Source organism: Canis lupus, chromosome 28 (assembly GCF_011100685.1).
Source record: "Canis lupus familiaris isolate Mischka breed German Shepherd chromosome 28, alternate assembly UU_Cfam_GSD_1.0, whole genome shotgun sequence".
Classification (NCBI taxonomy): Eukaryota; Metazoa; Chordata; class Mammalia; order Carnivora; family Canidae; genus Canis; species Canis lupus.
Window position 1 is genome coordinate 27,922,714 of NC_049249.1, and position 14,629 is coordinate 27,937,342.

Consider the following 14,629-nt stretch of genomic DNA (forward strand, 5'->3'; position numbering starts at 1 on the left):
CTTTCATCAGCAGCGTTGGCTTTTCTTTTGCTTTTTCCTTTTGAATTTCCCATGCAAAGTCATAACACCCAGAACCTCGATTTTGCATTGCGCTGCGCAGCATTCTCTATCCTGAATTCTCTTAAACCTTCCAAAGTCGGTCGTTGGGAGTATTCGAAAACCGGTTTCGCTTCATCTGGTTTTAGGTAGTAGTTGGGACTCTTGCTTTATTGCTGATGAGATCAAATGTATTACCACCGTCCTGGCCTACCGTGACGTTTGGTTTATCTCCTGGGGTCGGTGGTGGTGGTGGTGGTGATGATTGTTGCTTCTCTAAAGGGGGAAAAATTCGGCAGGATTTGTCCAGCCAGAAAGCTGCGTGTGCACCGGCTCTCCCAAGCGGTCCGCAAAGTGGGGCCCAGGGACTCCCCGAAGCCCTGGTTGCTCTGGCGAGAGGAAGGAACGTCTTCCCTTTTTTTTTTTTTTGGTCTAACGACACCTACCAGCCTTTTCAGCCCCTGGGGTCTGCGTGCAGCTTTGCTCTTTCAATATTCCTAAGAATGATCAAAAGCAGGAGCGGCCGGAGCTGGAGCAGGTGTCCCGGTGCTTCGACTTAGAACCAGTCTTTTTCCCTCCAGCGCCAGGCATTGGTTGGGGCGTCAGGTGGCTAATTCGGATATTTCCCCCCAATTCTTTGGATTCTCCTGGATTCGGAAGGAAGTCGGGGGCGGGGCGGGGGTGAGGGAGCACGGAGGAAAGGTAGGAAAAAAGTAGCCCGAAGGAAGGTTGGTGGCTGAGACTAGTGGGGAAGGAGAGCTGTGGAGGCCTGGTGGGGGCCGGAAGCCCAGCGCAGGAGCCTGGGGCGCCGCAGACGCGAGTCCATAAATATCACCACAATAGATACTATAAATATAAATACAGGCAAACACTGAAAATCAGTCCAGCGCTTTTTTCTCGGCCCCTTCTTTATTGTTGGTCCGGGAGTAAGGCTCGAAGGCCGAGGAGCTCAGGTACCGGGCGGAGAGTTCTTGCAAATTCCCGGCCAGCGAACCGGCCATTGTCAACGGGGCGGAGGACAGGCGGCTGGCGACCGAGCCGAGCAGCGATGGCACCGGTAGGCTGAAGAGGCCGTGGCCGGCGGCCGGCGCGCCCGCGTGCAGTCCCCCTGGCCCGGCGGGCCCGGGGCCCGGAGCGCCGCCCACGGCCGGCGGGTGCGGGGACGCGGCGCCCGTGGGACCCGGGGCGGCGGCGGCGGCGGCGGCGGCGGCCGAGCCCGCGGCGGCGCCCGCGCCCAGGGCGGGCAGGCTGGGCCCGCGCAGCGCCGAGCCGAGCGCGCCGGTGGCGCAAGGAGGCAGCAGCGCGGGCAGGCCGGGAGGCGACAGCAGGCGGCCCTGCTCCAGCAGCCTCAGCACGCTGCACGTGGCCGCCGTCTCCGACACCACCGAGCGCAGCTCCGAGTCCTTGCCCTGGTCCTTCTTCTGCTTCGTGCGCCGGTTCTGGAACCAGACCTTCACCTGGGCGCAGGGGCGCAGGGAGGGCGGGAAAGAGGGGCAGGGAGAGACGGGGCGTCAAGCGCGAGCGGGCGCCCAGGACGCGAGGGCTCGGGTTCTCGGGGGCCCTCTCCCAACCCCAACCCCAGCCCGCAGCTGGAGAGGTGCTAGCCGGGGAGCTGCCTGGGCCCCCTTGAGTTGGACCACAGCTCCAGGAGGCTGGCTTCCGGGTCATGGAAGCAGGCCCAGGCTGTGCGAGATGATAAGTAGAGCAATAAAGATGTCCACGACCCTAACTCCAAGGAAGACCAAGAGGGATTTTGCTGGGCTGCCTCACTACCTGGACCAGCCAGACGTGGATCATCCTAGCTTGTGAGCTCACATGTCCAGGAGAGGGGTAAGACCCGAAGACTGCAGTGTGGGAAGCGGGAGTGGGTGGGGAGGAGTGTTGCTCTACTTCTCTGGACCCAGGCCCCTGGCCCAACCAAGGAGCTCAAATTTAGCTTCTGCGCCATCAATCCTGTCCAAGGCTTCAAGAAGCTGTTTCTTGCTTATCAGGGTCACATTTGACCATTAACTAGCAGCAAAGGTAGGGAAGGTGGCTGTAGAAGGAATAATTTGTGCAGGATGGATTACAGGCCAAGCTTTCTCCATCTCCTCCCTCTGCTAGCTGGATTGGAGGCTCTGAGTGATACTCTTAATTTATCACTTCCCTGCTCTCCATCATGACTTTGGAATCATGGGAGGAAATCAAGAGACTGGGATGAACTAAATCCTCTCTACCAACCTCTCTCTCACTTTCTCATCTCCCTCTGCCTCTCTTGAGGCCTAGTTGGTGGCCCAGGATAGAGTTTAGCAGCTACAAGGAAAGGCCTAGATTTTGTCAACTAAGAGAGGTGGTAGTAGAGAGAATAGGAAAAAGCTATCATGCCAATTCAGGTTCAAAAAGAATATCCAATATGATCTGTCGTCAGTTCTCAGCTTTCTGCCCAGATTCCAGACCTAACATGCTCCCTACCTGCTTCAGGGCTGGGCCCAGGGAAGGAGACTGGACCTCAGAAAGAAGTCTGCTTTACCTAGGCCAAACTGGTACCATGCCCTCCCTAGGCCCACAAGGGCCTCCACAAGGCAAAGCTCTAAGGCCCTGAAAAACCCCGGACCCAGAGTCTACATGGCTAACTACAGTAACATCATGTGGATTTCATATAAAAGAAGAGACCTCAAGCACGGTTGGCAGTGCTGGCAACCAGGGCCCCACATCGGCCTCTGATCCCACACTTCACATTTCACTGGCACAGAAGACAGGGCATCATAGGTGCCCAGTGGATGCTCAGGGCTGGGAATGGGTCTGGGTCCAGCTCGGGGCCAGAGGAAGCCATAAGGGGCAGGGTAGCCTGTCCTGCGAGGGCAAATCTCAGGAATGCACACCTTTGCAATCTAGTTGCTACCCTCAGCACCCAGATGGCTTTGGCCCCAGCCCCATTCCTGCAGAACAGGCCTGCTTGTTGTATAAGGCTGGGGCTCCCAAGAGGAGTGGTGCCTGGAAATCTGGCCAAAATGGGCTGACTGAGACAAGGGGCAAACATTGGTTCCTTGTAGCCCAGAGGTGAGCAGGGAATTCTCAAGACTGTGATCCAACAGGTATTCCAAAGGACAGAATTTTGGGCCTCCTGGGCTAGGTAGGCCATGGTGGGCAGAGCATGGGCCCTGGAAGATTTGAGGGCATAGAGGGAAAGGTTTATGGAAGGGAAGAAATTGTGAGGTCTTTCACCCCATCCTCCCTGCCTCCTCCACCTCCCCTGGGAGTCTGTCCAGAGCCAGGCTAAGTACTGGGAAGAGCTGGCTGGAGCGGTGGGGGGAGGCAGGCTCCTGCAGAGCTGTGCAGGCCTGGCCACCTGGTACCTGGGTCTCGGAGAGGTTTAGCTGCCGGGCGAGCTCCGTCCTCTCTCGGCCCACCACGTACTGGCAGCGCTGGAACTCCATCTCCAGCCGGTAGAGCTGCTCGGCGGTGAAGGACGTGCGCGTCCTCTTGGGCCGGTCCAGGTCCAGGCCCTTGGGCAGAATGATCTCTCGGATGGAACCCTTGGCATCTGAGGAAGGGGAGATGTCAGTCGCGGGATCCCTCCCGTCTCCCTTCACCTCCCTGGCCGGAGCGGGCTGGAGGACTCGCTCGCCAGCCGCCTGCAGTCGCGGGGGTGGGGGGCGGGGGCGGGGAGCTGCGGCCACAGCCCGGGAGCAGAGACCCGGTGTGTTGGGGGAGCGAGGGGGCTAACTCCACACCGCGGACGAAAGGGGGGGAACCAGACTTTGCTTTTATAGAGCACTCTGGACGCGGGAGGGGAAAAAAAAAAAAATCCAAATCGGCTGATGCTCCTTCCGGCCTGGGAGCCTCGGCTGCGCGGTCCGGGTCCCCCGTGGCCTGAGGGTCTCCAGACTGACCAGGCCGGGGCGCGTGGGCCCCAGCTCCGGAGCACCTTGACCAGACCCCGCTCGGGCGGTCCCAGCGCCCCACCCCAGGGTCTCCTTCTCTCCCGAGCCGGGGCTGCGGAAGGAGGAGGGACAGAGTCGGGGCCGGCGGGGCCTGGCGATCTGCTGGCGGGGGCGGCGCCGGCCGGGGCCGGGCCTCGCGACCGCCACCGCCGGAGCCCAGCGCGCAGCACGGCGGGGTAGAGCCGAGCACGAAGGCGACATCCGTGCCCCGGCAACCCAACCCAGCCTCCTCTGGCGGCGGCGGCGGCGGCGGCCGGCCCTGAGCGCGGCGCCCGGGCCCTCGGCCCAGCGCGCCCCGGGGCCGGGCCGTGGCGGGCGATCCGCTGCTCTGCTCCGGCGCCCGCGCTCCCCTAGCGTGCACTCGGCCGGCCGGGGCGCGGGGGCCTGGAGGCGGGCTCCCGGCAGGTGCTCCGACTCGCACAGCGCGCACTCGCCCTCCATGGTGTCCTCCTTCCCCCTGCTCAGAGGCCGCAGCCTGCAGCCCGGGCCCGCCCGCGCAGCCCCTAGGCTCCCCTGCAACCCTGTAGGCGGGGCCCCTCGGAGCGTGGAGGGTCGAGGGTCCCGGAGGGTGCGCGCCCCAGGTGCCAGCGCCCAGCGGCCGGCCAGCCCCGGGGGGGGGGGGGGCGGGGGTGGGGAGAGGCCCGCAACTTTCTCGGAAGTCCCAGCCAGCATCTCCTCCCCGCGGGCCTGGGTCTGGGGCGGCGCGCCGCTCGGGCACCCCGAGTCCTCCTCCCAAAGCTCGCGCCCCGCAGCCCTACCCCATCCCTACCTCGGACCAGGATCCGGCGGCAATAATCCGGGTCGGCGGCCGAATTGGATTTACTTTTGTTACAATCTTCCGCGGCCCCCGACGCGGAGAAGGCGCCCTGCGGCTCCTTGAGGAAGGAGGCAGGGAGGTTCCCCTCCGCACCCTTGCTCTCCCGGCTCTCCTTGTGCGCGTTCTTCGAGACCCGGGCAGCCTCTGCGTCCGAGTGGCACCGAACGTCCATTTTGTCTGGTTTCCCGAACATAGGAAAAAAGGGGGGGAAAAAAAAAAAAAGAGGAAAAAAGAAAAAAAAAAAGAAAAGAAAAAAGAAACAAACAAACAAAAAGAAACAAAACAGAGGCACCGCGGGGACAGAACCCTACAATGGAGCTCCTGAGCCCTGCCCAGAGAGAGGCAAGCGGCAAGAATGAATGTCCCCGCGGGGCGGCTGCGGCGACCGCGGGCGGGTCAGCGGCGACCGGCGAGTGGCGCGCTCTCGGGGAGGCGGCGGGTCTGGTCCAGGATCCCGGTGCAGCCGCGGCGAGGCCAACTCGTCAGCGTCCGCGTCCTCTGAGCACGTCCAGTGTCCCCAGCCCGGCGATCGCGTAGCAAGCAGAGCAACTCCGAACCGCTGCGGCTCCCGCCTGTTACTGACACGGCGAGTTGTAGTTGTCCGACACCCGCGGGGACGTACACTCGCTGTTGCAATTGATTACGGGTAATTTCGCAGCCCCCACGTTTCGGTTACCTCATGAATACACTAAATTGTTTGGATAATATATCAGATCGTAATGGATGGTTTCTGTCCTTGTCCCCAATCAAGTAGGGGTTTAGCCAGTGAATAAACGGAAATGATTGGTCTTGCTTTCAGGAAACACACAATCAAAGACCCACACTTCCAGCAAAACTTTTGACAAGATTCCTCCTGAATTGTTAGTACCATTAGCAGGCATTATTAACTTTCCCTTTGCCTTTGACCCTCCTGCTCACATACTGGCTAGAGGGGTTCCCTCCGCACTCGACAGATAGAGCCCAGGGAGGGGGAGGGGGAGGGTAAAAGAAACCAACAAAAACGCTTACACACCCTGCAGCAGAAGAAAGCAGTTGCCTCTAGGGGGGGGAAAAAGAAGAAGAAGAAGAAGAAGAAGAAGAAGAAGAAGAAGGGGGGCGATGGTGATGGTGGAGTCAAAGTTTTCCCAAAAAGTATCTCCCCCGAACTCTAAACGCCAGGCTTTCGTCCCAAACAACTCCTTCTTAACACACCTCGACGCTGACAGCCATCTTAAACTGCCACCTCTCTTCATTTAGTTCCAGTTGGATTTTTTTTTTTTTTTCCCCTGCCTTCACCTCCAGCAGCCCTGAGGCAGCCCATTCAAAGGGCAGCTTTGTACTCAGAGTCCAGCAGGAGAGAGAGGGGGAGAGGGAGAGAGAGAGCCGAGAAAAATCTCAACTGTGAGATCTGCTTCAAAAAAAAAAAAAAAAGTTTTCCCCTAGCTATTTCATTGTCTCTGCTACAATATCTTTGAGAAAAGCAACAGCCAGTAATCCAATAAGAGCATTGATTAGGCTACAATGATTCAATTCAAGCGCATGGCCTTGTGCAAGGAGCATGCTCCAGCCCTTCTCGTCACCTTGCCGGGGCAGAAGCCCTCTCCACGCCGCTCTCCCCATTCATTCCTTTATGGGAAATGCGGAGCAAAAGGAGTGAAAGATGGCAATTATCTAATTGGACTATTAACAAACAGTGCTCTGAGTGCGGCGGTCTGGCGTGGCTCCTGGGCGGGGGAAGGGCCGTGTTCCCTGCCCTCATTCACAAAGAGTGCAGGGGCCGGGGAGGAAAGGGGGTTTTTTAAAGGGAGTAGGGTGGCGGGGGTGGGGGAGAGGAGAGGAGAGGTGGGAGGTTTGGCTGAGAATTTTTCCACACAATTCCCAGAATGGGGGCGGAGGCGGGCGGGAGGGGAGGAGGGGGCTGGGGGCGGGGGTGCGGGCGAGCGGGTGGGAGAGAGGCAGGAGGAGGGGGTGCGGGTGTGTGGGGTGGGCTCCGAGGGGCTCCGCCCGCGCCGCCGCCCCCGCCCCGCCAGCACCCCGGGACCCGGCGGAAGGGCCGCGAGCCGGAGCGGCGGCCGAGCGGGGTCCTCCGCACCCTCCCCTCCCGTCCCCTCCCCTCCCCCCGCCGCCCCCACCCTCACCCCCGCCCCCTGCAGCCCCGCGGAGCACCCACGCTCCGTCCGGTTCCGGAGGCCGCCTCTGGCCGCGGAGGCAGACCTTGGGCTTTTACTTTATTTGATGGGGTGTGCGAGTGTGTGAGTGTGTGTGTGAGTGTGTGTGTGTGTGTGTGTGTGTGTGTGTGATTGTCCTGAGCTGCTCTCTGCAGGGAGGCGGGGTTCCCGGGTCCCCGCGGACGGGTGTCCTGTCGGGCTGTCGGGCTGTCGCCAGCTGGGCCTTCGGGTGCTCCGCGCCTTGGATTCCGCCCTCGGCCGCGGGTCGGGTGGCGCCGGGTGGGGTGGGCGGGGGGAGGAGTCCTCGTGGCCGCCCGGGCCTGGAGATGCTCAGCGGGATGGAGACAAAGTCCAGCAAACTCGCCGGCTACCTCCCGCCACGCGCCAGCGCCCAGGTTGGCGCCCCGAGGGCTCCACGCGGGTGGAGCGGTGCCCGTGACCGCGCCGCCAGGGCAGGTCCCCGGGATTTGGGTCCTCTCCAGGGGGATCCGGGCGGTAATGGGGCCCTCATGTATTTCCCTGTCCAGCTGGGCCGGAGCCAATTCCTGGGCCCCCTCGGGCGGGGAGACGATGGGCTCCCAAGCCCCGGCCCACGGCCCTTCCCTGCCACCTGGCCGGGCGTGGGGCGAGGTCCTGCCCTCCGACCGCTGGGCCCGACCTGCTGGCCGCGGAGAGTCCCGGGCCCGGGCCTTGGCCCCAGTGTGTGGCCACCGGAGGGTGGCTCCGGGTCCCACATCGCACCGGCTGGGCCGCCGCCTCCTTTCCACAAAGGCTACTGAGGCCCTCGGAATCCAAGGAATCCACGCTGCTACCTGCAGGGCTGGTCCAAGGCCCAGAAGAGTCTTTTTTTTTTTAAATAATAATAATAAATTTATTTTTTATTGGTATTCAATTTGCCAACATACAGAATAACACCCAGTGCTCATCCCGTCAAGTGCCCCCCTCAGTGCCGGCCACCCATTCACCCCCACCCCACACCCTCCTCCCCTTCCACCACCCCTAGTTCGTTTCCCAGAGTTAGGAGTCTTTTAAAATAAAATTACCCAACCTACCACCTCTTCTTTTGGGTGAAGGAGGAGAACCGGCCAGGGAGTGAACTGCAGCCCTCAGAAAAGCCTAGCTGGGTGGGCAGTGGTAGCCCAGGGAGGTCCGGGGCTGGCGTATATCCGGCCCTAGAGGACACACCAAACTCTGGCCAAATCCCAAATACCCATTTGAAGTTGGGCCTCGGAGACACTTGCATCCACTCCCTGCAGGTAATAGTAGTGGCATCTTTTGTAGTAGGAACTACTTATTTGAGCACTTACCGGTGCATGAACTAATTTTCTTCACCTCTCTATCAGCAAGGTTAGCAATCTTCCAGTTTTATAGATGAAAATAAATAAAGAAAGAAATAAATAAGTAAATAAATAAATAAAAACAGAGATTCAGAGAAGTTGGATAACTTGCCAGACTCATACAGTTGGGAAGTGCGGAATTCGAACTCAGAGATATTTATACTCTTCTTTAGCTACTCTACAAGGGCTTTGCCTTTTTTTTTCCTGCTTTGAGTTTTCAGAATCTGTATCCAAAATACAGAGGAATGACCTTAATGTTAATGCCCGGAATCCTGATTATCAGGCATCACCTTTTGTAGATTTTATCGAAACAACATGAAATGCAAATGGAAACATGGACTTCTTGTTTGCGATAATGCTATTTATTTCTAGCCATGAGCACTTCTTAGGAGTCTATCACCCTCCTACCTCAAGCTGCCCTGGAGTGAATAAAATAATTTCCTGGATCCAAACCTACTAAATGAATGTCTGAGAGCAGGGTCCAGGAGTCTAGCTGCCTCCCAGGGGATCTTTGCACAAGTTACAGTGGGAGAACTGTACCTTTTTAAACTGTACCTTTTAAAGTTGAGTAAAGTTGGGGGACTCTGCTAAGTTTCTTGAGAGTAGGGACCTATCCCCCCACCCCCTGCCCCCACTGGAAATGCAAAGGTTTGTTGGAGAAGGGAAGAAATTGGGATATTATATGAAGACACCTGGTTTCATTAAGCTGCCATTGACCAAGAATCTAGAGGTATCAGGACCTGGGGCTGGATCCAGGATGGGAGCTAAAGCAGATAGGCCTCTTCTCTACAGCGCCACATGCAAATCCTTTAACGAAGAGAACTCATAGGCCCTAACTGCTCATGGCTTGGGGTTGGCAGCACAAGCAGTGCTGCTGACCCATGCCTCTCTCTGTTCTGAGCCCTTGAAGTAACTGAATTCAATAAAGAAACATTCAACCCATAACCTGGTTTTGCTTTTTGTTATGCATAGTACTTTCTGTGTGTGTGTGTGTGTGTGTGTGTGTGTGTGTGTGTGTGTGTGTGTGACTGGATTAAAATTCTGTGGGCATCCATCCAGAAAAACCATGACAGGTTTCTGAGAGGACACAGTGGAGGACGGAAGCCCTGGGATGAAAATTTCAGAGAAGCAGCTGCTGCTCCCAGAAACTAAAGCTGTGTGTCCACTGGCAAAGAAAGGAGAGAACTCAATCAATTATTTGGACAATCTGAGACAAGCCTGCACTACACAACGCATGAGGACAGAGGGCTGCTCCAGGTAAAAGTGGTTTATTCTCATGACTAAATTTACCTCCCTCCTCAGTGCCCTTCCTACCCCCACATCACTGTCTGCAGGTGCAGACAGACCCAGAATAGAGCTGTAGAGCTGGAAGGATTTTTTAGAGATCATCTATTCCATAACCTTCATTTGACTTGACAGATGAGGAAAATGAGCCTGGAAAGACAAAGCAACTTGTTAAGGATTAGACAACTAGTTAGTGGGGGCATCCGTGTGACAATCCTGGTCTCCTGACTTAAAGCTACACTCCCACCAGCACCCAGTCTTCCCAGAACCTGAACAAGATGAAAGCTCTCTGGGATTGGGTGAAATGATGCCATATAAATGAACTAAATCACAATCAGAGCCTTCAGGGTGCTTTTCACATGCCCAGCCTCCGCCCTGTCACCGCATCAGAAAGTAGGATCAGAGATAGTACACAGCACTTTCCTTCTCCGTCTTCATTTTTTATTTCAGAAAGATGTGGGAGGGGAAAACACGCTGGCAGAAAATCTGAGATCTTAGATTATGAGTGGTTTGGGGATAGCATAACTTAATGTCTGAGACATCATTTTAAAAAGAAATGCGTCAGAGGAGATGATACAACCAGAAATTAAGTCTGCGACAATGAATCAGGGCACCTGATAATAATGGCGAATGAAAAACAATATCTAGCATTTATACAGATACTGTCATCTCAACCAAAGTTGCATGTGGTGATGAATTCAATGTTATCTAATCTCCACTATCCCCATTTCATAGGAGGAGGTCAAGGCATTAGAGAAGCAGACGAATGAAGGATTGATGCTGAAATCTGGTGCAGCCACTCTGGAAAATGGGATGGAGGCTCCTCAAAAAGTTGAAAACAGAACTACCCTATGATCCAGCAATTGCACTACTAGCTATTTACCCAAAGAATACAAAAATGCTAAGTCGGGATATATGTACCCCGATGTTTATAGCAGCATTATCTACAAGAGTCAAACCACGGAAACAGCCTAAGTGTCTGTGGACTGATGAGTGGATAAAGAAGATGTGGTGTATATATGCACAATGAAATATTACTCAGTCGTCAAAAAGAATGAAATCTCACCATTTGCAACAATGTGAACCGAGTTAGAGACTGTAATGCTAATTGAAATAAGTCAGAGAAAGACAAATACGATATGATCTCACTCATATGTGGAATTTAAGAAACAAATCAGCAAAGAGAAAGAGACAAACCAAGAAACAGACTCTTGACTATAGAGAACAAACTGATGGGTACCAGAGAGGAGGTGGGCAGGGGGATGGGTAAAACAGGTGATGGGGATTAAGGAGTACACTTATTGTGATGAGCACTGGGTGTTGTATGTATAATGTTGAATCATTATATTATACATGTGAAACTAGTATTACACAGTATGTTAACTAAATGGAATTTAAATAAAAACATAAAAATGGGAAAAAAAGAACTAATACTGAATATGCAAAACAGAAAATGTATCCATACATCTAGATATTTCTTCCCCATTTAATTTTTTAAAGATTTTATTTTTATTTATTCATGAGAGACACACAGGGAGAAGAAGAGACAGGCAGAGGGAGAAGCAGGCTCCCCACAGGGAGTCTGATGCAGGACTTGATCCCAGGACCTCGGGATAACGACCTGAGCCAAAGGTCAACTACAGAGCCACCCAGGTGCTTCTTCTTCCCCATGTTTTTTTCAAGATTTTATTATTATTATTATTCATGAGAGACAGAGAGAGAGAGAGAGATTGAGAGAGAGGCAGAGACACAGGCAGAGGGAAAAGCAGGCTCTGGGTGGGGTGGGGAGCCTGACGTGGGACTCGATCCCGGGTCCCAGGATCAGGTCCTAGGCTAAAGGTGGCCCTAAACCGCTGGGCCACCCAGGCTGCCCTCTTCTTCCCCATTTTAACTAGAGTATTAACCAATGTGTAGAGACCTAAGTTCTGAATTACCCTGACTACGTTTCAAGCGCACAATCTCATTGGATTCTACTTCTCAACTTTTCATTTTGTGCCATGAAACTAAGTTTCTTCAGTTCCTTTATATATATTTTATACATAGAATCAACATAAAATTCTTTAGTAGGAAGGGAACTTGTTAACAAACAGGATTCTGGGGCAAGCCAGGCTGTCTGATTAGTATTTATAAGTTCCTATCTCTACCACTTACTAGGTGTGTGGTGTTAGGCTCGTTACTTTGCTTCTCTGTGACTCAGTAGCCTATCTGCAAAATAACGTTAACCCTTTATCCACATTACGTTATTATGTAACTGAAGTAAAGCACTTGGAATGGTGCCTGATACATAATGAACACTCAATAAATATTACTATCTTTCTTCCAGCACCTTCCATGAGGCTAGCACAATGTTAGAACCACAAGAAGGAACTTAGAGCCAGCCAGAGTAACTGAAAGGTCCAGATCGTAGATGGCAAAGCATCTACTACAATCTACAATAGATTGATCTAGCATTATTTTGATTCAATGCTATGTAATAGAAATAAGCAACCACTATTTATTAAAGACTTACTGACTGCTATTAGCTCATTTTTTTTCATAACAACCCTACATGTACCCATTGTGTTGATTACAAATGGCCATAAGTTGTTTGCCATTTCTCCCTTCAAGAGGTGCAGTCTATTTCTCCTTTGCTGAATTTGACTGGCTTTGTGACATGCTTTGATCAATACAATGACATGGAAGTGACACTAGGCCAGTTCTGGGGCTAGGTCTTAAAGAGCCCTGGTAGCTTCTGTTCTTGCACTCTTGGAACCCAGCTGCCACGTTGTATGGAAATGAGTCTAGCCTGTTAGAGGAAGGGAGGCCATAGAGAAAATTGTGATGCCCCAGCTAACTGCACCAACTTCCAGTCAGGTGAGTGAGGCCATCTTAGATGTTCCAGCCTAGCTGAACTTCCAGCTGAATGCAACCTTATAAGGGATCATGACAATATCATGTAAGGCAGAGATGAGCCATCCATTGTCAACCCTGTTCAAATGACAGAATCTTGAAAAAATATATATGTTGGTTTTTTCCTTTGTTTTGTTTTCTTTCCTTTTCTTTCATCCTGAGTAGGCTCCACACGCAACGTGGAGCTGAACTCACAACCCTGAGATCAAGAGTCGCATGCTCTAGCAACTAAGCCAGTCATGCACCCCTAGACTACTAAGCTTTGGGTGCATTTGCTATGAAGCACTAAGTAATGGAAACACTCATTTGACAGATGAGAAACTGAGAATCAGAGAGGCTAAAGCAACTTGTCCGTCACAACTAGGGAGTGATACGATCTGGATTCAAACCCAGGATCATCCCATATCCAACTTCATGATCTTGACTAAGGAACTATATAGTGCCTCCTATGAAATAAACAAATTCTAGAGAATAGCTCATCCGTCTATTTTTGTTCCTTCTCTACAAGGGAGGGGGGGAGGCTGCACAAATAAAAGACATAACATCACTCTTTTTAAAAAGATGTTATTTATTTATTTATTTATTTATTTATTTATTTATTTATCTCTGAGAGAGCGAGAGAGAGTGGGAAGGGGCAGAGGGAGAGAATCTTAAGCAGACTCCTTGCTGAGCACAGAGCTGTCATGGAGCTCAGTCTCAAGACCCTGAGATCATGACCTGAACTGAAATCAAGAGTGGGATGCTTAACCATCTGAGCCACCCAGGTGCCCCCACATGGCATGTCACTCTTACCACCACAGAAAACAAAAAGTGTTAGAGCTGGAAATGGCGCAAAGGTGGTCTTTGCCAAGATCCTCATCACTTTTGGAAAATCAAATGGAGCTGCCTCACTGGGATGTGGGTACGGAGCCCTGGATTTCATTCTCTTTTTCAAAAACAAAGATGCAAACGAACATGTTCTGCTGTTACTTTTAGGAAATCAGAGGCACATGAACACTTAGGGTGGTGAGAGAATGTCTATAGGTGGTTGTTTAGCTCTGAAATTCTCCAGGTGAAGCATTCTGAGAGAAGGAAAAGAAAGATTGATTTTATTACATTTTCTGGGTCACAGAGAACTTTGAGGCTTTCCAGGAAAACTGGCTTATACATTTGTATCTTTCTAAGAGGAGTACATTTGGGTTTCAAAGCATCCTTAAACCCATAATTTTCTAAAGTTCCTTTTTGCCTGCAAAGCTGCTGGAGCCATTTATTCAGCAAGCAGATGACACCTACTCTGTGCAGGTCTTTAGAAACACCTTGCCACAACCAGAAGTGTTTTTTGTTTCAATGTGCAGAGACATTTGCCCAGAAGTCACTTATCTTTAAACCTCACCCTGTCCAGAAGGAGCCGCAACTGAAAAGGTGCAAAAACAAGGCCATTGACCACTTGAGATGAAGTACCACTGGGTCTGTAAATTCTCATCAGAGATCTTCTCAGTCCCTCAGTCAAAGCCTACTGACGCCTATTTTAGATCTAATTCTAACAAGCCTAACTTTCCCATTTCCTAGCTCACAACAGATTTAGAGGCATCAAATGGGAACATAAAGCACCGCTTGAGACAGGAGCCTTGGGGGGGGAGGAGAGAGAGAGCAAACAAACCAAGTAAGTTAAACAATATCACAATCTGGGGTGACTTTGCTTGGACACAAATACCTACAATCTCAAGTGCTCTTGAGGGCATGAAAGCCATAGAATGCAAAGTGAAATGGATATTCAAGGAAATGACCCTCAAAGATTAAATTGCATTTTTTTTTGTTTGTTTAAGAAGGCAGAGACGCACATAAAACCTTGAGAAACATTTTAACATAAAATAGACTCAGAAAAATCACGTGTATAATAAGGGAGAAGCCACTGTAATTTTGAAAGGCAAAAACTATACCCATGTGGAAGCACTGCAAATAACGAAGACTTCCCTTTATTCACTGTTGAAAGGTGGCCGAGGTGAGGTATTTAACCCAGGAATACAGAACTGAACACGGGCATATTCTTATTCCCAGATGTCTTGGGTTGGATCCCTTGCAAAGCAGGTAGAGGGATCAAAGAACTCGGAAAGACGAAATGACCCAATCAAGGTCACTCAGCACAATCCATTAGTCCAGGCAAATCAAGGGGACCAAGAGGAAGGGGATGCCTAGTACCTGGTGGGTGCTCTTTAG

At 52.6% G+C, this 14,629-nt stretch overlaps 1 protein-coding gene across 1 annotated transcript; it reads right to left on the minus strand.

The window, feature by feature from the left end:
- Positions 1-905: 905 nt before the first annotated feature.
- VAX1 (ventral anterior homeobox 1) lies at positions 906-4,969 on the minus strand. The gene is made up of 3 exons (XM_038577962.1): positions 4,729-4,969; positions 3,372-3,559; positions 906-1,493 (listed from the first exon to the last, which is right to left on the minus strand). The coding sequence occupies exons 1-3, from the start codon at positions 4,967-4,969 to the stop codon at positions 915-917; spliced, it is 1,008 nt and encodes a 335-aa protein (XP_038433890.1). The 3' UTR covers positions 906-914.
- Positions 4,970-14,629: the final 9,660 nt, after the last annotated feature.